Consider the following 24,737-nt stretch of genomic DNA (forward strand, 5'->3'; position numbering starts at 1 on the left):
AGGTAAGAAAGTACGCGTTTCGTGTATGCCGGAAGCTGCCTATGTCCTCCACATAGATTGAGCTGCTCCGTGCGTCACGCTCTTTGACGCGATTACCTTACGTGCAGTCCCCCTATGGACCAAGCGCAAGCAAGTGGGACTAGTGTAGCTGGCACATGTTGGCCGGTGTGGGCAAGTTGGGCCGAGGGGCCTGTTTCCACTCTGTCTCGCTCTAAGACTATCACTTGCCTGGCTTTGTCCTGCCCCCATCTCTTCCAGCCCTATCACTCAGCTGAGTTTCTCCAGCATTTTGTTTTTTTAAATGATAACTCAATTTCAAGACCAATGTGCTGTGGCACAGGGGCATTCTCCAACAGAGTCAGATCCCATTGGGAGATATGAAAGCAGGCAAGAGGCAAAGCCTCCATTCCTTGAGCAAATGAAGCATAGCTCAGGACACCTTTACCCATTGATGCAGGGCAGTGATGGGAGGGTGTAAGGTCTGCAGTACCTGGGAATGTGCATCTCCCCCTATTCCCACTTGTGATACCAAGTGGTAGAGAGAGGGGCAGAGCTGGCAGGCCACTGTCTCAGGGGACTGGTGCTTCTGGCGAGATTGGGAGTTGCAATTTTGATACAGGCAAGATGCTGTAAAGCTGGATAGTGCAAAAAGATTTTTGTGGATGTTACCAGGACGTGAGGGTTTGAGTAATAGGGAGAGGTTGGGCGTGCTTGGACTTTATTCGTTGGTGCGAGAGAGGCTCAAAGGCAATATAGAGATGTATAAAAATATGGGGGGTGGGGAATAGATATAGTTTACGCACAGTATACCCAGGGTAGTGGATTCAAGAACTAGAGGGCATAGTTTTAAGGTGAGGGGTAAAATTTAGAAGGGACCTGAGGGATAACCTTTCACACAGAGGATATTATGTACAGTGCATTCAGAAAGTATCCGAACCCCTTCACTTTTTCCACATTTTGTTACGTTACAGCATTTAAAAATTGATTAAATTCAAAATTTTTATCATCAATCTACACTCAATACCCCAGAATGAAGAAGCAAAAACGGGTGTTTAGACTTTTTGCAAAGTAATTAAAAAGAAATAACTGAAATATTACATTAACATAAGTATTCAGACCCTTTGCTATGACATTCAAAATTGAGCTTAGGTTCATCCTGTTTCCAGTGATTATCCTTGAGATGTTTTGACAACTTGATTGGAGTCCACCAGTGGTAAATTGCCTGGAGCAGAGCCTGTCAACACCAACAGCAGAGAGGTCATCGCAGACCCCACAATGAAACCACAGGGATTGAACCTCCTTCGCAAGGAATGGCTAATCCTGAACAGAACCCGCACCCTCCATGCAAGAACAGCCCATCACCTGCATAAGTGGGGGCTGACAGACAGTCCTGCTTGCGACTGCAGACATCCAGACCAGACCATCCCACACATCGTGAATGACTGCTCACTGAGGCATTTCCATGGGGGCATCAAAGCTATCCACCCAGTAACTGATGCTGTCCTGGATGTCTACCCTTGATCGACAAATTTTCAAAAAGAAGTGGGAAATTAAATTGATTTAACATGATTTGGAAAGGCACACACCTGTCTATATAAGGTCCCACAGTTGACAGTGCATGTCAGAGCAAAAACCAAGCCATGAAGACGAAGGAATTGTCCGTAGGCCTCCGAGACAGAATTGTATCGACACAGATCTGGGGAAGGGTATAAAACAATTTCTGCAGCATTGCAGGTCCCGAAGAACGCAGTGGCCTCTGTCATTCTTAAATGGAAGAACTTTGGAACCACCAGGACTCTTCATAGAGCTGGTCGTCCAGCCAAACTGAGCAATCGGGGGAGAAGGGCCTTGGTCAGGGAGGTGACCAAGAACCCGATGGTCACTCTGACAGAGCTCCAGGGTTCCTCTGTGGAGATGGGAAAACCTTCCAGAAGGACAACGACATCTGCAGCACTCCACCAATCAGGCCTTTATGATAGAGTGGCCAGACAGAATCCACTCCTCAGTAAAAGGCACATGACAGCCCGCTTGGAGTTTGCCAAAAGGCATGAGAAACAAGATTCTTGGTTTCATCAGACCAAAGACTCTTTGGCCTGAATGCCAAGCGTCACGTCTTAAATTCTTAAAGTGAAGCATGGTGGAGGCAGCATCATGCTGTGGGGATGTTTTTCAGCGGCAAGAACTGGGAGAATAGTCCGGATCGAGGCAAAGATGAACGGAGCAAAGTACAGAGAGATCCTTGAGCTTTCCAGAGCGTTCTGTACTCAGACTGGGGCGGAGGTTCACCTTCAACAGGACAACGACCCTAAGCACACAGCCAAGACAACTCCGGAGTGGCTTTGTGACAAGTTTGTGAATGTCCTTGAGTGGCCCAGCCAGAGCCCGCACTTGAACCCGAACATCCCTGGAGGGACCTGAAAATAGCTGTGCATCGATGCTCCCCATCCAACCTGACAGAGCTTGAGAGGATCTACAGAGAAGAATGGGAGAAATTACCCAAATACAGGTGTACCAAGCTTATAGCATCATACCCAGGAAGACTTGAGGCTGTAATCGCTGCTAAAGGTGCCTCAACAAAGTACTGAGTAAAGGGTCTGAATACTTATGTAAATGTGATATCAGTTATTTCTTTTTAATTACTTTGCAAAAATTTCTAAACACCTGTTTTCACTTTTTTATTATGGGGTATTGTGTGTAGATTCATGATAAAAAAAATTAAGAATAAGGCTGTAACGTAACAAAATGTGGAAAAAGTGAAGGGGTCTGAATATTTTCTGAATGCACTGTATATGTAATGAGCTGTCAGGGGCAAGGACAGCAACAATTAAAGATTTTCCCAACCTGTCTCCTTGCAGTTCAGAGCCTTGTACTGGGAATATTCTCATAAACTGTAACATAACATCCTAATTTCTATACTCGATTTCCTGACTCATGAAGACAAACATGCCAAAATCCTTCTTCACCACCCTATCTACCTGTGATACTACTTTCAAGGAACTATGTACATATACTAGATCCCTCTGCTCCACAACACTCCCCATAATCCCTACTATTCACTGTGATGGTCCTGCCCTGGTTTGACTTCCCAAAATGAAACACCTCATAGGTATCTGAATTATACTGCATTTACCATTTCTCAGCCTATTTGCCCGGTAACCTTCTGCTACTTGAAAACCACCTAGTTTTGTGTCATGTGCAAACTTAATAATCGTGCTTTATACATTATCATCCAAGCGATAAAGATGACAAACAGCAATGGGCCCCAGCACCGATCCCTGAAGCACACAAGTAGACGCCACCATTGGGCCATATCCTCTTCTCACTGCTACCAGTGGGCAGGAGGTACAGAAGGTCGTTGTCCCACATCACCAGGTTCAGAGTCTTACAGCACAGAAACAGGCCCTTCTACCCAACCTGCCCATGCCAACCAAGACCATCCCATCTACACTTGTCCCACCTGCCCATGTTTGGTCCATATCCCTCTACACCTATCCTATCCATGTACCTGTCCAATGTCTTTTGCATGCTGTTATAGTACCTGCCTTAGCTACGTTTTACTGGCACATTGTTCCATATAGTCGCCACACCGTGTGGATAAAGCTGCCCCTCAGATTGCTATTAAATCTTCACCTTAAATCTGTCTTCTGGCTCTTGATTTTATTACTCTGGGTAAAAGATTCAAATCCTTCCTATCTTTCCCCCTCATAATCCTATACACGAATGTCACCCCTCAGCCTCCTGCACTCCCAGAATTAAATCTTAGCCTGCCCTGCCTCATGATCAATCAGGCCCTCAAATCCTGGTAATACCCTTGTAAATCTCTACACTCTTTCCATCTTAACAACATGCTTCCTATAATAGGGTGACCAAAACTGAATACAATATTCCAAATGCAGCCTCACCAACTGCAACATAGGATACGGTACTGGTCATATGACAATAAACAATTGAATTTGAGTCATGTGAAGATACAAAGTGCGGGAGTAACTCAGCAGATCAGGCAGCATTGGTGGAGAACACGGTTTGGAGTTGGGGCCCTTCTTCAGACTCTCTGGAGAACACAGATAGGTGATGTTTCAGGTCAGGACCCTTCTTCAGAGAGACACGCTTTGTGTTTTCTTATGTAAACCAGTATCTGCAGTTCCTTGTTTCCTTTTTTGACTTAAGTCACAGTCGACTTGACTTGAGCACGTTAGAGAGAGAACCCAGATGTTTGCGTGTGTTGCTGACATTCCCAGACAGATGGAGGGCTTGGTTTTATCACACAGCACTCCCTTTTAAAATCAAACTTTATTGAAGGAAAGCGATTGAAGATTGCATCAGAGAAGCACTGGGACCCCGAGCAAAATTCTGCAGATGCTAGAAGTCCAAAATAAAAACAGAGAGCACTGCAAACACTCAGCGGGTCTAGCACCACCTGTGAAGAGAGGAATCAGGTTCATGTTTCAGGTCAGTGAGCCCTGTGGACCAGTCAATCGACCAGAGACGTTCACTTCATCTCCACGGCAGGTTGCTGGCTGAATATTTTCAGCTCTCTGTTCACGTCGCCATGACTTGAACCCACTTGGTCTGCTTCAAGTGTGGGTTGTGTCCAGAATATTTAAAACAGGTTCATTCAGATGTCTACAACTACGGAGAATCGCAGGTCTGGTTTGGTTCGCTGGGAGAGAGACAACCACTCTCCTGTACGTAGTGTTTGAGGGAAGACTGCACCCAGTGCCAGCTGCAAGGGCTAGCCGATGTTACGAGGTGTTGGACGAGAGCAGCTCCCTGTTGTGTCTGCAGTCAGATGGGAGCAGTTTGGTGATAGCGGGGCCAGGCCGGAGCCGTGTCCCTGTTCCCTCTCGCTGCTTCCTGCAGGAAGCAGTCAGCGAGGTGCAGGGCGTGGCCTTGGTCCTGTCCCATCACAGCAGAGAGAGACCCAGGGCCGAGCTCAGTGGGGTGGTGGCAGGAACAGGGAGGGAGGGAGGGGATCCCGCAGGTAAAGAGAGGGAGGAAGTGGGATGAATGGGCTGCAGGGAGACGGGGGTGGAGAGGGCACTAACCCCGGGGGAGAGCGAGGAACTGGTTGATGAGGCACAGGCCCTGGGGTGACGCAGCTTCACTCCGGGGGCAAGGGAACATCCTGAGGATGAAGGAGTTTCTCCCTCTGCTCATCCCTCCTGCCCTTCAGCCCATCGACTCGCTGCCAGCCCGCAGCACAATCCCCCTTCTCCCAGTCCCCACATTGCTGTCTAACATGTTCTGTGACACCCCCCCCCCCCCCCCCCAAACTCCCACCACCCCCCCTGCTACAGGAAAAGGCCATTCAGCCCATTGAGTTCATACCGGCTCATAAGCACCCTCAGTCCCCACTCATTCTACCCACCCGCCCTTTCTCCCGCATATTCTACTTCTCACCATTATAGAGGTAATATACAGCAGCCAGTTAACCCCCCACCCCGACCCACACATCTCTGGGAAGTGGGAGGAAGCAGAGCTCCCGCGGGAAACCCACGCTGTCACAGGGAGAACATGCAAACTCCACACAGACAGCAGCCAAGGTCAGGATTGAAAATGGGTCTCTGGAGCGTAAGACAGCACCACCTCCCCATGCCTTTTCCCCCTCTTCCCCCCTGGCCCTCCCTCCCCATCCTGTCCAATCCACCATCCCCATCTTCAGGGCTCTGTTCAACAGTAGGGGGCTTGCCCTGGGGAGGGAGAGGATTGTGGCCAGCACGAAGTTGAGGGGCTAAAGGTGAGAGTGGGGAGGTGAGGGTCCTTAGTTCTGTCCCAGGAGGGAGGGCCGATGGGACAGGTCGACGCTGCTGGAACTCAGACCCCGGGTCTCGGCCAGGTTACTCCGGGAAGCCTGTAGAGCAGAGAGACTCCGTTAGTGGCGGCACCCAGGGGCCCGGCCTTGTCCAAGAGGTGGAAGGGGCCTCGGGAGACAGCAGGAACCAGGGAACACAGTCGCTCCATGCTGTCCCTCTCTCTTCCAATCCAACCCACCCAATACCATCCCCAACACCCCAAATTACCCAAACCACCCTCCCCACCCTACCTGCATACACCGCACCGTTCCATCCTCCAAACCACTCTCCCCAATTCACGTGCCCCGTCATCCACTCCCCGTCCCGATTGCTACTCCCCACCACATGTGCCATCTCTCCTCCCCACTCCGTCCACCCCTTGGCCCTCTCTTGCCCTGCCTGCCCCTCTCCCCTCCACCATGCCGCTATCTCCTCACCCGCCCTGTCCCCCTTCCCTGTCCCTGCCCATATTCTTCACTCGTGCTGCTCCCCTGCTTGTACCCTCCTCCCCATGTGGTTCTCCCCGCACCCCCCACCCCAGCTCACTGCCAGCCGTACCTGAAAGAGATCGTCTCCGCTCCGGTTTAAGTAGTTCAGCGAGGATGCTCGCTTCATGCTGTGGGCACAGAGGGAGGGAGGGAGGGTCAGACTGTGAGGAAACCCCTCCCCACCCAAGTCAAAACATCCCCCGCAGCATGCTCAGCGAGGGTGAGGAGAGAGAGCGAGCAAGGAGTGAGAGTGAGAGGAAGATGGAGAGAACCAGATAGAAAAATTCAGGAGGCCACAGAAGGCAGTAGAGGCCAATTCACTGGATGAATTAAAAAGAGTTAGATGGAGCTCTAGGGACTAGCGGAATAAAGGGATATGGGGAGGAGGCAGGCACGGGTTACTGGTGGTGGATGATCAGCCATGATCACGATGAATGGCGGTGCTGGCTCGAAGGGCCAATTTGGGGGGGGGTGGGGGGTGAGGGAAGAAAAGAGAGAGAGAGAGAGAGAGAGCTCAGTGACCCCTTTCCAGTGTGGGAAGTGATTTTTTTCATTTACAGTAATGAACGCCTGCTTTTGTTAAACTCTACCGCACCCTCTCAGGAGGGAAGCCCCTCCAGTTACCCCCGGTTCCCAGCTCTTCCCCCCTTCCCTTCCCCTCCATGTTGCCCATGTTAGGATCCCAGCCCCAGCTCGCTGCCTATACCTGGGGTTCTTGGGCTCAGGTGGCCCGTTTCCCTGCAGCTTCTTCACCAGCATCTCACTGCTTCGCTTCAGAACGTCCCGGATCTTCCCAAAGGAGCCACTCCTCCGCAAGGAGCCGCTGCCGTCCTGGTGGGGAGCAGAGAAACAGACAGGGTTGCTGTCAAATGCGGTGTCGTTAAACCTCTGCCACCCTTACCCTGCCTCACACAAAGGGCCGCACGGAGAGGGGCCGCCATCTGTGCAGAGTCATGGTTATCCCTCCACCTTGCTGGACCAACACATGCAGCTGGTCAAGATGCTGGTGTCTACAATCCAGCGTATGTAGATGAACAATTCAGGTCATGGTGGTTTCATGAACGGCAAGTCCATTCAACCTGTGTCTGTCATAGATGTGGTCAGGAACTACACATGCTGGTATCCACCGAAGAGAGACACAAAATGCTGGATTAACTAAGCGGGACAGGCAGCATCTTCTGAGAATGGGTGACTTATCGGGTCGAGACGCATCTTCAGTCTGATACTGCCTGTCCCGCTGTTATTCCAGCATTTTGTGCCTATTGTCTGTCAGATCAAAAAACATGATCACAGGCTATTCGGCCCAAATCATCCATGCCAACCAGGATGCGTCCCCTTTGCCCCTGTTATCCCACTTTTCAAGCACCTGATTAAATATCTTTAAACATTGCGATTGTTCCCGACTCCACAGCTTCATCTGGCAGATCATTTCTTAAAACCCCCACCCTGTGTGTGAAAATGTTGCCCCTCATGTCCCTTTAAAATCTTTCCCCTCTCACTGTAAACCCCTGCCCTCAATTCGTAGGCTCCCTAAGCCTAGAATGGGGAAAAGATTGGAACCATCATCTTATCTACTTCCGTCATGATTTTATTAGATCACCCCTCAAGTCTCCTGTGCTCCAGTGAAAACAAACTCGGCCTATCCTACCTCTCCTTATAACTCAAGCTCTCCAGTCCCAACAATATATACAATGTTATAGAGGCGTATAAAATCATGGGAGGAATAGATCGGGTAGACGCACAGAGTCTCTTGCCCAGAGTAGGGGAATCGAGAACCAGAGGACATCGTTTCAAGGTGAAGGGGAAAGATTTAGTAGGAATCTGAGGGCTAACTTTTTGCACACAGTGGGTGGTGGGTGTATGGAACAAGATGCCAGAGGAGGTTGTTGAGGTAGGGACTATTGCAATGTTTAAGAAACAATTAGTCAGGTATCTGGATAGGACGGGTTTAGAGGGATATGGGCCAAATGCAAGCGGGGGGGGGGGGGGGGGGGGGGGGGACACTAGTGTAGATGGGACATGTTGGTCGGTGTGGGCAAGTTGGGATGAAGAGCCTGTCTCCACGCTGTATGACTCTAGTGTCGCCGTGAATCCTCTCTGAAACCTTTCTAGCTTCATGCCATCCTTCCTGTAGTCGGGAGACTAGAACTGTACGCAGTACTTAGTGACACACACAGGCTATCGAGGGAGAGCTAGAGGTTCGCCAAAGTGTCACAGAGCAGGCTGGAGCACAAGAGCTCACAGCTTGGGGGAGGCTTGTTGCTTGGGCTGTCACACTGCCAAAAGAGTGGGAATACAGACACAGGACACTGCAGATGCTGAATCTGGAGCTACTAACAATCTGCCGGAGGAACTCAGCGGCTCAAGCAACCTCTATGAAAGAATACGGGCGGTCACCATTTTGGGTCAGGACCCTGCATGGGAGACTAGGGGCAAGCAGTGGAGCGCCCGGGACGGGTCCTCGACTCTTGGCTGTTCATATGAATGATCCCAACCTTGCGGGTGACCGGAACGGAGATGGGAGGGCAGGTGACCATGTGATAGAGACTGCACAAAGCACAGGTTAGCAGGCAGCTGCAGAAACAAAACCGCACGTTGACCGTAGGAGGATTGGAGGTTGGAAATAGGCAAGTATTGTCCCGGTTGCACAGGATGTTGGCGACGACACGCCTGGGGATCTGGCCACAGTTTTGGTGCCTTTGTGTAACAAATGATGTACTGGAGGCGTTCTGAGAGGGGCTGATCCTGGGATCCGTGGTGAGGGGAAGATAGTGTCAGAGACATGCAGAGAGACAGCAGGGAATCAGGCCCTTCAGCCAGTGAGACTGTGTTGACCACCCATTACTGATGCAGCACCCAATCCCCACCCTGCCAGCAGCCGCTGCAGTGGTTGGATCTGTTCTCTCTGGAGGAGTAATCCTTGTGACACAAACGCCGCCCGCATGGTCTGAGACCGGCCTCAGGATGTCGGTCATAGAGTCACACCGCACTGAAACAGGCCCAGCGGCCCACCCTGTCCACGCCGACCAACATGAGCTGGCAGAGAGGGGCAAATCAGACATTCCCTGTCCCAGAGGGTTGTGATTGCCAGATCACAAGTGGGGGTCATGGTGGGGGTGAAAATTAAAGGGGAGATTCATGGAGTGAGGGCTTTGGGGAATGACCCTGAGGAGGAGCAGAATCCAGGGGCAGCAAACAGGGTCCATTGAATGGAGCCTCCTCCTGCTGCTGCATTAGACTCTCCTTTAGATTTTGGAGATACAGCATGGAAACAGACCCTTCGACCCACCGAGTCCATGCCGAGCAGCGATGTCCCCATACGCTAGCACCATCCCCTAAACAATCTACAATTTTACCAAAGCCAACTAAACTACAAATCTGCTTGTCTTTGGAGTGTGGGAGGAAACCGGAGCACCTGGAGAAAGCCCACGAAGGTCATGGGGAGAATGTACAAACTGTACAGACAGCTCCTGTAGTCAGGTTCGAACCCGGGTCTCTGGAAACGCAAGGTAGCAACTCTACCGCTGCGCCACTGTGCTGCCCTACTCCTGATCCTGACTCACTGCCCCTCCAGTGCTGCCACGAGTGAGGAGTGGTACTAACCAAGGAACTGCACTGGCATCCACATCCTCTCCCCTCCACCCAGCCCGTGTCGAGGGGGGGGGACAGCGAGAGAGAGGCACAGGGAGGGGCATATCACCAGGGCTAGATGTCCTAGTGTAAACCACCACCCCCCAACCATCCCACCGTCTCGGCCCCGGTCCAGTCCCGGACACTCGCTCTTCACAGGGTGGGTGGGGGCAGATTGAGTAGGAAGCTGGGAGGACAGCAATAAAGAGGAGAACAGGCGGAGCACAGACAGCAGGCCACTTTATTTCCAATTCAGGTCATTACAGCCAGTGAAAATAACACACAAAAACAGAGCAGTCCAAAGAGAATCACATACAGGCACAAACCTTCCCCAGAGACAGAGGTGGAGGCAGGAGAGGAGAGAGGGAGAAAGCGCAGGGCCAATGGGTAGAGTGTGTGGGACAGGGAGAGCGAATGGGGAAACCGGGTGCAAGCTGTGGAGATGGAGGGAGCGCGCGCAATAGGAGACAGGGAAAGTGCCGAGAGATGTGGAGAGCGGGTGGGGCACAATGAGACCACACTGTGGAGGGTGTGAGCACGTCACAAGACAAGGAGAGCGCACTGCAGAGAGCCTGGTGAGATGGGGCGAGACCACGGTGTAGTTGAGGCAGTGTGAGCGGCAGAGAGAATGCGGGGAGACAGGGAGAGTACGGTGGGGACATTGGCATGGGCAAAGAGTGCAGGGAGACAGCGTTGGAGAAAGATGAGGAGAAAGTGGAGTCAGACTGTTGGGGGTGAGGGGGGCGAAGAAACTGAGGGAGAGGGTGAGAAAGACAGGGGCAGGAGAGTGAGGGTGGGGAGAAACAGGGAGGGGAGAGGAAGCAGAGAGCAAAAGTGAGAGAGTCAGAGAAAGCGGGCGAAGGTGAAGAGAAAGGGAGGCAATGAGAGACGGATAGAGTGTGATCGTGGCAGAGGGAGACAGAATCATCCGTATTGTCAGTGTCGCAGTGAGAACAGCCAGGGGAGCGGTGGGCAGTGTCGTGGGGCCTGTGTTGCTGGGCTGACTAGACCTCCATGTACCAACATGTCCCACGTACAATGGAGCTGCTCGAACCAGCTGAGGTTTTGGTTCCAGGTTGGCACTGAGGTGTGGGCTCTGGGCTGTGGCCCTGTCCCACACCTGGGACCATACCGGGCTGAGCTCCTCACCAGCGCGCCCGCCTGCCCCCCTTGCTGGGTGTCGGGAGCATTCCTCTGTGCTGGCTTTCAGTATGGGTGGTCTTGGCCTCCAAGTGACAGCCATTACCCCTCGGGAGTCCCCGGCCTCTCCAACATCCTTCCTCATCCCAGATGCACCAGGCCTTCCTCAAGCTGTCCCCCCTCCCCCCCAGACAGCATCACTGGTTGGGGGTGGGGGTGGGAGCAGTGACTGTGGACTCTCTGTTGGTTTCCCAACCCCTCGGGTCTCAGGGAAGGGAGACAAGATTGCTGTGGGCAACCCACCGCCTACCAAGCCGCCTGGGGAGGGAGGGAGGAGCGTGTTTCTCCCTCAGACAACTGGCCCACTTCTGGTGGGGTGGCCATCTCTCCAGTGTCAGACAGCACGTAAACAGGCCCTTCGGCCCAACTCATGCATGCTGACCAAGCTGCCTACCTGAGCTAGATTAATTTGCCTGTACCTCACCCGTATCCCTCCAATCCTTTCCTGTCCGTGTACCCAACCAACCATCTTTTAAACCTGCCTCAGCATTTCCTCCGGCAGCTTGTTCCATATACGCACCACCCTACATGTGAAAAAATTGCCACAAATGTTCTCTTTAAATCCTCCACTCTCACCTTAAACTTATGCCCTCTAGTTTTAGACTCCCCTACTCTGGAGAATAAAATATCTGTGACCATACACTTTATCTATGCCACTCACAATTTTATACACCTCTTTAAGGTCGCCCCCTCAGCTGCCAAGCCCGCAGTCTCTCCTTGCTGGAGCTCCTGAGGTGAGGGGCTGGAGCTGGAGTCATCTGCTGCACCTTGCCGTGGCTCTGGGGAAGGTCCTGTCCGTGCAGGGCCCAGTGTTCTGTTCACACTGAGAGCAGCAGCAGTGCTGGAGAGAGGGGCAGGGGCCTCCTTAACATGGTGGCACAGCAGTGGAGTTGCTGCCTTACAAAGCCAGCAACCCGGGTTCAATCCTGACCGGGTGCTGTCTGTACAGAGTTTGCACGTTCTCCCCGTGACCACATGGGTTTTCTCCAACAGCTCTGGTTTCCTCCCCATTTCAGAGATGTGCAGGTTTGTAAGTTAATTGACTTCTACAAATTGTAAATGGTTCCGAGTGTGTCGGACAGTGCTAGTGTATGTGGGGGAGGGAAAAAAAAAACAAAAAAAAAAACCCCTGGATTTGGTGGGCTGAAGGGCCAGTTTCCACGCTGCAAAGTCTAAAGGTTTAGTTCTCCAGTCGTTCACTCACCCAGCCCCAACCAGGAAGCCAACGCTACCACGAGCAGGGGCGGTGGACAGGCCAGGTCCGTCCCGCTGGGGAGCTCCATGCCCTGGGACTGTTAGTTTGGAGATACAGCGTGGAAACAGGCCCTTCGACCCACTGAGTCCACACCGACTAGCGATCACCACATACATTAGTTCTATCCTACACACCAGGGACAATTTACAGAAGTAAATTATCCTACCAACCCGCACATCTTTGGAGTGTTGAAGGAAACCGGAGCAGCCAGGGAAAAAAACCCACACAGTCACACGGAGAACGTCCAAACTCTGTACAGACGGCACCCGTAGTCAGGAACAAATCCTGGTCTCTGGTTCTGTGAAGCAGCAAATCTACTGCCGTGCCACTGTGCTGCCTAAAGTGACCATGGTCACTTCGACCCGCACTCTGCTACTGCTGAAGGAAGAGGCTGGTGCACCTCTCCTGGGATGTGATGAGGCACCGAGTCCCTGCCACAGCTCACAGACTGTGGAGCCAGTTTACACCCACAGGGCCAGCAGCTCTGCCTTCAGACACAGCTCAGGCAGTGTAGCATTGGCCTGAGCATGCAGTACACCTCAGAGTGAGAGCTATTCAGCGTGGAAACAGGCCCTTCGGCCCACCTCGTGCATGCTGAGTGAGTTGGCCGAGGCCCCTAAACCCTTCCCATCCTATATCTGTCCCAAAGCCTTCTGAACGTTGGAGTCCTACCCCCTTCACCAGCTGTGGGTCAGACAACGGTCTGCTTGGGCAAAAGGCCCGTCCTCTGGGCCACGGAAACATTCGGCCCCACCACCCGTATCCGCAGGTCCTGGGAGGGCCTCAGTGGAGGGGATCTCCATCACCACCGCTGCCTGCCCCTCCATGCAGAGGGTGCACTGTGCCATTCCCAGTCTGTGCGCTCTGAGCCCTCAAAGACAAGGTGGGGCGACAGAGCAGCCGAGGTGGGAAGAGGCTGGGCCGTGTGGGCCGAATGGCCTGTCTCCATGTCGGGCAACTCCATGACTGCACAGAGTCGAGGAAGAAGATGTGATTGAAGGAGGGTGGGCAGGGTGGATGCTGAGAGAAGTTTCTTCTGGTAGGGGCAATCCAGAACCTGGGCTAAATCCAGATAACGCAGGGAACATTGGGCAGGTCGAGCTGCATCTGCAAAGGGAGAAGCAGGACCAATATTTCCACACGAACCGCTGAGGCCCATAAACCAGAAACATTAACCCCGTTTCTCTCCTTGCCAATGCTGCCTGACCTGCTACGTTCCAGTATTCTCTCGACTTATATCGGATTTCCAGCATCTGCAAGACCTTGCTTTTGCTGGAACTGGGGGTACAGTTTTGAATATGGAGCAACCCATTGAAAACAAGGTGCCTGGAGTGGGGGAGAGTTGTGGGGGTCTCCACTGTGGGGACCGATTCTTTCTATGTATTGACACAAGAAACTGCAGATGCTGGAACCTGGAGCAGCAAAGCTCCCTCTACACTCTCCCGGGGTTAGGCTCAGAGTGACACTCTCTCTACACTGTCCCATCACACTCTCCTGGGGTTAGGCTCAGAGTGACGCTCCCTCTACTTCGTCCTGTCGAACACTCACAGGACAGGGTTCAACATGGAGTAGGTGGTGTGGGGTGGGGTTGACATTGGGAGCTGGTGGTCACTGCTCCAGGCCATGGGGTGGAGATTGCTGAGGGTGGGAGAGCTGCCGCGCAGTGGTCTCCCCATTACCCCAGTTAGGAACACAGCCATAGCTCCAGGTCTGCGGTGGGGACTCTAAATGGAACTGCTTCCCTGACCAGCCGGGCTCTGGGACACATGCGATCACACTGCCAACACAGGGAGGTAGCCCACCCTCCGTCATAACACTCACCTCCCACCCGCCCCCTACCCCCATCGGACCCAGGCACCCTCCCCCTCCCAGACACGCAGCAGCCAGGGGGAGCCCTCCTGGGGTCCGGGCAGCACACAGTGTGAGTGGAGGTCCAGGCCGGGGGGATCTGGAGAGCGGGCCTGTCCGTGGCCCTCGCTGGGTGGTCGGGGAGAAGCAGAGTCCGGGCGGCGAGAGAGGAGGAGCAGCAGAGAGGCGGGGCGATGGGGGAGCGGGTCGCTGGGCACCACACCAACCTCCCTGGACCAGGGGCTGCACACTAGGCCTGGCACACAAACACAGACAGCAAGAGAGGGAGAAAACACAGGCACGTGAATAAATCAAACAGGAGTCTGGGGAGGAGGGGCGGGGGGGGGAACAGGTGCATGGGGAGGAGGGGGTGGGCAGAATGACAGACATGTGAGGGGTGGAGGTGCAGAGGAGGGGGGGGGGGGGGAAGACAGATACGTAGGGGGAGGGAGAGGACAGAATGTCAGGCATGGGGAACAGAGGGGCCGAGGGGAGGGGGTCCTGTCTGGGGAGGACAAGGAGACTGATGGAGGAGGGGGTGTGGGGGGGGGGACTGTGGATGGGATGGACAGGCGGAGGGGTCGTTGGAGGGGGCAGGCGATGTGGCCATTGGGTTGTCCCAGTGCTGTACTGTTTTAGGTGGAAGGGAGCGGTTTGGGTCAGGTGGATCGGGCCAGGCAACGGAGCAGAGGAGGGAGTGAGTGGCCCTGGGGGGGAAGGGGCAGAAGAGAGGGTTGCGGCAAAAGGACAGGGTGGGTAGTGGGGACGGCAGCAGAGGAGGGGGTGAGTGTGGGGTGTGTACATGGGGAGGGGTGAGTGTGGGGTGTGTACATGGGGAGGGGGTGAGTGTGGGGTGTGTACATGGGGGAGGGGGTGAGTGTGGGGTGTGTACATGGGGAGGGGGTGAGTGTGGGGTGTGTACATGGGGAGGGGTGAGTGTGGGGTGTGTACACGGGGAGGGGGTGGTGTGGGGTGTGTACACGGGGAGGGGGTGAGTGTGGGGTGTGTACACGGGGAGGGGGTGAGTGTGGGGTGTGTACACGGGGGAGGGGGTGAGTGTGGGGTGTGTACATGGGGAGGGGGTGAGAGTGGGGTGTGTACACGGGGAGGGGGTGAGTGTGGGGGTGGTACATGGGGTGGGGGGAGGGGGGAGTGTGGGGTGTGTACATGGGGAGGGGGTGAGTGTGGGGTGTGTACATGGGGAGGGGGTGAGAGTGGGGTGTGTACATGGGGAGGGGGGTGAGTGGGGGGGTGTGTACATGGGGAGGGGGAGAAGCAGAAGGGGGGGGGGTGGCAGAAGGATGGGGGCTGAGGAGGGGTGGGTAGTGGAGCAGAGGAGGGAGGGAAGTGGGTGAGTACACGGGGGGGGGAGGGGGAGAGGCAGGGGAGGGAGGTGGGACAGGTGGGTCAACTGCAGACAGACGGACAGAGCTTTGACCTCCCTACACCCAGATCAGTAACCCCCTCACCCCTGACATCCGACAACACCCCTCACCCCGCTCTCCACAAGCACCCCCTGGCCCGGCTCCAAGTCCCGCCCCCTCTCTCCCCCAGGCTCACACTGGGACGCTGCAAGCAGCCCCAGGGCTAATGGTCGCCACATAGACTCACCCCGGTCCACTCCACTCCAACGCTGACCTCCTCGCTGCCCACTGAACCCCCCTCGTACTTCACCGGGTTGCCGGCCAGGCTGCGTCGCCGGTCCACCGCCTCACCGTCCTTCAGGATCTCCACCACACGGGTCTGGTGGATGGGATCCAGACCCTGCGACACAGAGAGAGAGGGAGAGTGAGTGGATGCAGCCCGCTTCACGAAGGCAGCAGTGAAGTCTGCACTGAAACAACTGAAACAAGGCTGGAGACTTACAGTGGTGGACTGCAATGCGCCAATGGAAGCACAGGGAGGGAGAGAGAGAGAGAGAGAGAGAGAGACAGCGTCAGCATCACACAGATTACAGCAGCACAGCAAGCTCGCGATCCCACACCACAGCACAGCAAGAGAAACACCCAACACACACGTCCCCAGTCACACCTGTGGACAGTATAACACTGGGGTACAGTATTGGTGGGGACGGGACTCATATGGGACAGAAGAATGAGTCCATTCAGCCCATCAAATCTACTCCGCCATTCAATCATGGCTGATCTATCTCTCCCTCCTAACCCCATTCTGCTGCCTTCCCCCCATTAACCCTGACACCCGTACCAATCAAGAATCTATATCTGCCTTAAAAATACCCATTGACTTGGCCTTCACAGCAAAGAATTCCACAGATTCACCACCCTCTGACTAAAGAAATTTCTCCTCATCTCCCTCCTGAAAGAACATCCTTTAATTCTGAGGCTATGACCTCTAATCCTAGACTCTCCCACCAGTGGAAACATCCTCTCCACATCCACTCTATCCAAGCCTTTCACTATTCGGTATGTTTCAATGAGGTCCCCCCTCATTCTTTTAAACTCCAGCGAGTAGAGGCTCAGTCCCATCAAATGCTCATCATAGGTTAACCCACTCATTCCTGGGATCATTCTTGTAAACCTCCTCTGGACCCTCTCCAGTGCCAGCAAATCCTTCCTCAGATATGGTGCCCAAAATTGTTCACAACGTTCCAAATGCGGCCTCCTAGAGCCGCAACATCCCTGTTTTTGTATACAAACCCTCTTGAAATACAAGCCTGCTGTATAACATGAGGGTGCAGTACTTGTGTGGGGACACTATGATCACTCCATAACCCTGTGGTGGGGAGTACCTACCTGTTTGCGGGAGCGTGTGGCACACTCCTCCAGGGTCTCCGCAGCCTCCAGCTTGCCCTGACGTCGGTACAGAGCGCCCAGGTTCCTCAGCGTGGTGTTCACTGTGGGGCTACGAGGAAGACTGGGTTAGTGGAGCTCCGGGGTGTCTGGAGCAGATGGGTGGTGACTGTGGGGCAGGGATCAGGACCCGGTCTCATGCTGACCATTCACCGTGTAGTTAATGCAACGTGGACGCTGCCCACAGCACACCGCCCCCCATATCCCACGGCACCTGCCCCCAAATGGCCATGAAACCCCCCAAAACGTACAGCACATCCCACCAAACCCTAGCGTTCAGTCCACTGCCTGGCCCCTGGGCCCAGTCTGGATCGGGACAGACTGCAGGGGTAGGGGCTGGCAGCACAAGGGGAGGGGGATGGGATGGGATGGTCACTCCCCAACGGGTCACCCTCACCTGTTGACCTTGCAGGCCTTGTACCAGCCTCCATACTCGGCGTAGGGCGCGCTGTCCTTGTGCTTGCCCTGAAACACAGCAACGGTGTGAGCACAGCTACACGGCAGGGCTGGGGAGAGACAGCCTCACGCCAATGTAGTGGGAGGAGAGGGGGAGAGAGAGGGCAGCCTTGCATGGGACAGGTCAGGGGTGTGGGGATGGAGGGGACAGAGAGGATTGTCGTGCGTGGGTGGAGCTGAGAGAGGACGGCCTCGTGTGGGATGGGGGGGGGGGGGGGGGGGGGGGGGGGGGGGGGGAGAGAGGATGGTCTTCTGTGTGGGATGGGGGGGGGGGGGGGAAGAGGACAGCCTTCTGTGTGGGATTGCAGGTGGGGCCTCGGCTGGGCTGTAAACAGTGGGTGGGGTTGGGAGGGTGCAGATGGTTGTTGTGTACTGGCTGCTGTTGGGGATCTCAAGGGGGGTGAACAGGGGAGGTAGATGTGGTTAAGGTTGCGAGGATGGGGGATGTCGGGCTGCTGGGGATGGGGCGAGGGGGCGAGGGGACCACGCGTGTGTGGGACATGAGACGTGGGATGGGTGAGGGGCCAGCCTCTCATGCCTGGCCTGCGGTGGGGAGCGGCACGGCTGGGTGAGGTCTAGCACCCATGCTCGGGGTTAGGAGGATGTTTGTGGGGAGGGTCGTGGGTGGGGGAGGCCAGTGTACTGGGGGTTGGGCTGGGACAGGCTCACCTTGCTCAGCTCCTCCCGCTCCTCTGCGTGCATCCAGATGGGTTTATTCTCTCCTGGGACAACAAGAGCAACATTCCAGCTGCTATATAGAAACGAGGAACTGACATACCAAAGACAGACATAGCATGCTAGAGTAACTCAGTGGGTCAGGCAGCATCATTGGAGGCCTATCCATGATCTGTGTGGAGGGGGTGGGGGGGTCAGCAGTTTGGTATCTCACCGCAGGATCCCAGCTCTTGTAACCGAGGAGTTTGTGTGGCTGGTCCCGGTGAGTTTCTGGTGAAGGGTAGCTCCAGGACGTTGATGGTGGAGACTCGGTGATGGTAACGTCACTGAATGTCAGTGGCAGATGGATAGACCTGGAGACGGTCGATCCCCGGCCCCCTGGTGCCGTGAACGCTACTTGCCCCATTATCAGCCCGTGCCTGAAGGATGTCCCGGTCCTGCTGCATTCAGCAGGGGCTGCGTCACTTACACTGTGATCATCAGTGAACATCACCAACCCTCACCTCACCCTGGCACCAAGGACAATGAGGAGGCAGCTACAGAGGCATGGGACGAGGGCACTAATGACCTCCTGCAGTCATTAACCTGGGGCTGGGAGGATCAACCTCCAATAACCACATTCATTTGTGCAATGTATCACTCCAGCTATTTAAAGAGCGGCCCTGGTCAATGTGCCGCCGACTAGATAGTTGGTCAGTGTCAATATCACCTTCCGTCACTTTGTCGACACTTCATCGATGAATGAAATGAGACAGGGTGGAAATTCTCCGATTGGATTTGTGCTGCTTTTTGTGGACAGAACACATGTATGCAATGTTCCCCGTCATGGAGTAGCTTAGTTTAGTATAGAGACACAGCTCCAAAACAGGTCCTTTTGCCCACCGAGTCCACACTGACCGACTATCCTTGCATACTAACTATCCTACACACACTAGGGACAATTTATAATTGTACCAAGCCAATTAACCTACAAACCTGTACGTCTTTGCAGTGTGGGAGGAAACCGGAGAACCTGGAGAAAACCCATGCGGTCACGGGGAGAAGGTACAAACTCCATACAGGCAGCAGCACCCGTAGTCAGGATTGAACCTGGTGCTGTAAGGCAGCAACTCTTCCTGCGAGACTGCGCCACCTGTAGATGCTTGTGTTGTGACTGGAACAACCTGGCTCGAAGTGCAGCTCTCTCTATAGCACCAGTCTCCAGTGTGAGAGCTAGCATGCCTGCTGGTGTTTGTTGACTTCATGTGGAGTCAATAGATTTGGCTGGAGACAGGCTTCTGCGAGGGGGGGGGGGGGGGGGGGGGGGGGGGGGGGGCATCTGGGGACTTTGTGATGGGGCTGGGAGGACATCTGTGGGCAGTGAAAATATTGCAGGGGGGAAGTGAGAGGGATACTCCCAACTGCTGACCCATGCCACCACGCCCGTTAGTGGACCTACCGTTGACTGATCCAAACTCCTTCTCGTGGGCCCGGGTCAGGATGTCCTTGTACAGGGTCTCTGCCTCCTTGTACTTGCATTGCTTCAGGTAGCAGGAGGCCTGTGAGAGAGAGGCCAAGGTTAACCCTTCCCCAGATCGGCCCCCATCCTCCACAGACCCCACTCCCCCAATCCCCAAACTGACCGCCTCTATCCTGCCCCCCCTGACCCCCCCCCAGCCGCCCGCCAAACTGACCCCTTCTCCCCTCCCCTGCATCCACCCCTAAAATTCCAAATTCCTGGACCCAGGGGTCAGCACTCTACCTTGGATCCTTGACCTCCTGACCCAGGGGTCAGCACCCCACCCTGCCACTGGATCCTTGACCTCCTGACCCAGGGGTCAGCACCCCACCCTGCCACTGGATCCTTGACCTCCTGACCCAGGGGTCAGCACCCCACCCTGCCACTGGATCCTTGACCTCCTGACCCACAGACCGTGTACACCCTCCACGATCATTCTCAACACCAGTGTCCCTCAAGGATGTCTTCTCAGCCACTTGCTATCCTCCCTGTACACTCGTGACTGTGTGCCTGAAGTCTGCTCTGACTCCATTTACCAGTTCATAAAGGATGCCACTATTGTGGAAGAAGGAACTGCAGATGCTGGTTTAAGCTGAAGATAGACACAAAAAGTTGGAGTAACTCAGCAGGACAGGCAGCATCTCCAGAGAGAAGGAATGGGTGACGTTTCGGGTCGAGCCTTCTTCTGGGCTGGATCCCGAACAATGACGAAGCAGAGACAGAGAGGTCAGTAACACGGTGTCAAGACAACATCCTCTCCCTCAATGTCTGCAAGAGGAAGGAGCTAGTTACTGATTTCAGCAAGCCTGGTGGAGGGCATGCTCCAGTCAGCATCAATGGTGCTGAAGTGGAGGTGGTCATGAGACTTGTTTCCCGACATAAATATCACCAACAGTTTGTCCTGGACCAAGCACATGATGGCTATGGACAAGAAACCACACTAACACCTCAACTTCTTCAGAAGTCTGAGGAGGTTGGGTCTCCGACGACTGTTACCAACTTCAGTTTTGGGAACATGACAGCAAGACGTTGCAGAGAGTTGTGGATGTAGCCCAGTCCATCACACAGACCAGACTCCCCACCATCAACACTTCACTACTTGTTCTACAAGGGTATGGACTGCATGTACTTGGTATAGTAGGAGTTGATCTGACTGGAAGGCACAAAAAAACAAAAAGCTTTTCCCTGTATCCCGATACTCGACAATAACAACCAACATCAGTACCAATGAAAGGTCAGCTCACCCTCACACCACAGACTGCCTGCTCTCTCCACCAACATCTCAACACTCTTGGTAACTGCTCCCTCCCTCCCCCTTGAGTCGTCCCTCCCCTCTCACCTACCCCACCTACCCTGTTCTCCCCACCTTCCACAGCCCCCCTCTCCCGCTCACCAGGTTGTTCTTGGTCTTGGCCACGTTGGGGTCGTCGTTGCCGAGGCGACTCTGGTAGATGTCGAGGGCGCGCCGGTAGTAGTACTCCACCTCCTCGTACTTGCCCTGGTTCTGGCAAAGCAGCGCCAGGTTGTTCAGCTGCTTCGCCACGTCTGGGTGGTCTCGGCCCAGGACCTGCAGCGCCGGCCGTCAGAGGATCAGAAACGACCCCGCACACACCCACACGTACACACCACACACACGTACACACACACTCGTCCACACCCCCGCACATGTACTCGCACCCCCACACACGTACTCGGACCCCCACACACCACACATCCTCACACCCCTTCCCACGTACACACCTCCCACGTACTCGCACCTACACATACACACCCACCTTCTCGCGGATCTCCAGCGCCCTCTTACACAGGGGCTCAGCCTCCTTGTACTTGCCCCTCTTGCCATGCAGGACGGCCAGGTTGTTCAGGGTGGCTGCTACCTGTGGACAGGATAGGAGCCGGGGTCAGTTCCCCATCACTCACCGTGCCAGCGCCCCAGGTCCACGGCATGTCCCTGCTTCATGAAACTGTCCAAATACCTTTTAAATGTTGCAACTGTATTTGCCTCTACCCTTACACTGGCAGCTCGTTCCATGCACCCACCTCACCCTGCTAAAACCCTGTCCCTCAAGTCCCCCCTTTCCAATCCCTTGTGAGGGGTTAAACTTCCCTACCATCGGGAAAGGACTAGTACCTTCCTATCTGTGCCCCTCTCTATTTTATAAACATCTAAGATCATCCCCTCAACTGTCTGTGCTCCAGTGAAATCCCAGCCTATCCAACCTCTCCGTACAACCCAACTCCTTTTTTAAACTTCTCTAGAACCTTTACAATTCTACACAAATAGCCTGACCAGAAAAGTCTGCAAATAAATCCTCCATGAGCCTGCAATTAACCCCCCCCCCCCCCCCCACATCGCGCTTGAAACATCCGCAATCTTGGACATCGAGCAGCCAGACCTGACCTTCCTTCAACCACGTTTCTGCGGTAGTATTGCAATCATATTCCCACAGGGACAGTAATGTCCTCTCCAATGTCTCTCTGCAGCACCTCCCCATGCTCAGCACAAGGACACCAAACACAAGCAGCCACTGTCAGACCCCTGACACCCCAAAGCCTCAGCCAGTGCTGATCCTGGTCTCAGTGGAGCTCGACCTGCTCCTACACATGGTGGTCTCACAGCTTACCCCATCCTCCCCCCCAGCACTCCAGGTCTCCCCCTCCCCCTCTCCTGCCCCTGACTCACAGCCGGGTGATCCTTGCCCAGGGTTTTCTCCCGGATATTCAGTGCGTCGTTGAGGAGGTGCGCAGCCTCCTTGTATTTATTCTGGTCCCTATGTGTGGGGGAGAGAGAGAGAGAGAGAGAGAGTGTGAAACCATGGTCTGGGAGATGGGGGAGTAGGCGGGGATGGGAGGGGAGGAGAGGGGACCGGGGAAGGATGCAGGGCGGGAACAGTCGTCAACTAGGGTGGGTTGGGTGCGGGAAAGGTTGCAGAGTGGGGCTTGTGGATTGGAGGGGAGGGGTAGGAACAGGTCGAGTCGCGGAAGGGTGGGATGCAGTGGGTTAGATGTGGGGAAGGTGTCGGAGGGGAGGCTTGAGGTGGGGAAAGATGCATTTTGGAGTGGTGGGTGTGGGCCGGTCGGGGGTTATGGATGGGGGAGGGGGAGTGAGGGGGGGTGGAGCGGAGGTTTGAGGGGGAGGATGTTGGGGTTGACATGACGAGTGGAGGGAAAGGTTGGGGATTGGAGGGGTAGGTGTGGGGCAGAGCAGGCTGTGGATGGGGGAGGGCTAATTGAGGTGGGGAGGTGGGGTAGGGTTGTGAAGGGGAGGGCGTATTTCGGGGTAGGGTTGTGGAGGGGGAGGCCTCTGCCACGTCCCACCTGTACACCAGTGCCAGGATATTGAGCATGGTGGCCACGTCGGGGTGGTCATGGCCGGAGGTTTTCTCCAGGTCCTCCAGCGCCTGCTTACACAGCGGCACGGCCACCTCGTAGCGGCCCTGCGAGGCGTACTGGATCACCAGGTTGTGCAGCGTCCGCAGACGTGCAGGAATCTCGTAGCCGCACTGCTGCGCTGCTGCCACTGCACTGCTGCCGTGGGCGTGCGACGCTGCTGCAGGGGAGGGAGAGACGATGAGTGCCTGGAACAACCCTCACCCGCCGACCCACACATTGACCCCACCCCCTGCCCACCGGTACTGACCCCCGACACATGACCCCACACCCACTGACCCCACCCACCAAACCCCCCATCCCAATGACCCCCCCCCCCCACACACCCAATCTCCATTTTGTCTCCAAATCCCACCCCACCTAAACCCACCCCCCTCGCACTCTCCACAACCCCCCCCCCCCCCCCCCCCCTCCCCCCATCCACTCACCACCCCCTCCACTTACTTCCAGGCCCGTGTTCCTCCTCCTCGGGGAACAGGTCATCCAGTGAATCTCTGGAAGTTTCTCCCTCCTTCTCGTCCTGGGGGTGAGATCAGAGACACACGTTGGCCAGGACACAGCCGACACAAGGGTGGTGGGTCGGGATTACTGGGCTAGGCCAGGGATATGGGTCAAGGGGCCAGAGGAAGAGTCAACCTTAATGTCCACACATACGTACTGGGAGGCTGGGGGAGGGGTTTTTGGGCAGATGTGCCTTTTTTGCTCGGATAGGAGGGTGGCTCGCGAGGGGTGGGGCGGGTTTATTGGGCTGAGCTGGGCACGGTTCAGGGGCCGAGGTGACCGTGGGGGGTTTGGGCAGTGACCTGGGGAGGGCTGGGTATAGAGGGACGGGGCCGGGGGGGAGGCAAGGGGAGAGCGGTGATTGTATGGGGAGGTGGGCAAGAATAAGGGGTCGGGGCCAGGAGAAATGGCAGATAGTGGGAGGGTCAGTTGGAGAGGAGAGGAACGTTGAGTTAAAGGGGGATTGGTGGAGGGTGGTTTTGGCTGGGGGAGGTGGTGAGGGAGCGGGTAGGTGCGCGGTGAGTGGAGGCGGAGGTGGGGTGTGTGTGGAGATGGTGGTCCACGGACCATCACAGAGGGGGTGTCGTCGTCGGATTTTCAGATGGTTCATGAACTCACAGGTTGCTCTTTCCCTCGTCCAGCTGCGCACCGAGCGCTCGCTGCGGCGCAGCTTCTGCTGAGTCCGACAGCTAATCACGCAGCACGGGTTCTCATGGCACAGCCGCGAACCTTGCCACGAGTTCTGCTTCTCGACTACACTGCGCTCAGTGGGCCGATGAGCGCCATCATTACCTGGGGGCGGCGGGGGGGGGGGGGGGGGGGGGGGGGGGGGCGGTCAGCACCAAAGGCAATGGAGGGCGCGGGACCAGTAACCGTCACCCATGACGGAGAGAACGCAACAAAAAGCCTTTCACGTACACCGAAATAACTAAAACTGAACTGAACAATGACAGGTCCCGGGAACGGGTGGTTTTTCTGACGGGCCGGCCTGGCTGGTCTCAGCACCCTGCCTGGGCTGGGCCTGGGGCGCCTGCCCAGGGCAGCACTCGCTGGCTGGGGTCCCCGGCCCTGGCTGTCGCCTCCCTGCAGTCAGAGCGAGGGCTGCCTGGCTCGGCCAGCCTGAGCAACAACAGATGCGACTGGAAGCAGCGCAGCAAGTACACCTCCGGCCTATCGGGCCATGAAGAAGACTGG

At 55.3% G+C, this 24,737-nt stretch overlaps 1 protein-coding gene across 1 annotated transcript; it reads right to left on the minus strand.

Annotated features, from left to right (window-relative positions):
- Positions 1-5,350: 5,350 nt before the first annotated feature.
- LOC129697676 (kinesin light chain 2-like) lies at positions 5,351-24,329 on the minus strand. The gene is made up of 14 exons (XM_055636385.1): positions 24,303-24,329; positions 23,487-23,562; positions 22,971-23,202; positions 22,336-22,423; positions 21,428-21,529; positions 21,046-21,219; positions 19,593-19,692; positions 18,149-18,201; positions 17,421-17,488; positions 16,967-17,075; positions 15,825-15,977; positions 6,987-7,111; positions 6,351-6,408; positions 5,351-5,851 (listed from the first exon to the last, which is right to left on the minus strand). The coding sequence occupies exons 1-14, from the start codon at positions 24,327-24,329 to the stop codon at positions 5,762-5,764; spliced, it is 1,455 nt and encodes a 484-aa protein (XP_055492360.1). The 3' UTR covers positions 5,351-5,761.
- Positions 24,330-24,737: the final 408 nt, after the last annotated feature.

Source organism: Leucoraja erinacea, chromosome 5 (assembly GCF_028641065.1).
Source record: "Leucoraja erinacea ecotype New England chromosome 5, Leri_hhj_1, whole genome shotgun sequence".
Lineage (NCBI taxonomy): Eukaryota > Metazoa > Chordata > Chondrichthyes > Rajiformes > Rajidae > Leucoraja > Leucoraja erinaceus.

Excerpts from the sequence above, each read along its gene's own strand:
- LOC129697676 (XM_055636385.1), bottom strand. The coding sequence starts at position 24,329 with ATGGCGCTCATCGGCCCACTGAGCGCA. Across the intron at positions 23,203-23,486 it reads GGAGGAACACGGGCCTGGAA|CAGCGTCGCACGCCCACGGC; the intron begins GTAAGTGGAGGG and ends CCTCCCCTGCAG. Across the intron at positions 22,424-22,970 it reads ATCCTGGCACTGGTGTACAG|GGACCAGAATAAATACAAGG; the intron begins GTGGGACGTGGC and ends CCCCACACATAG.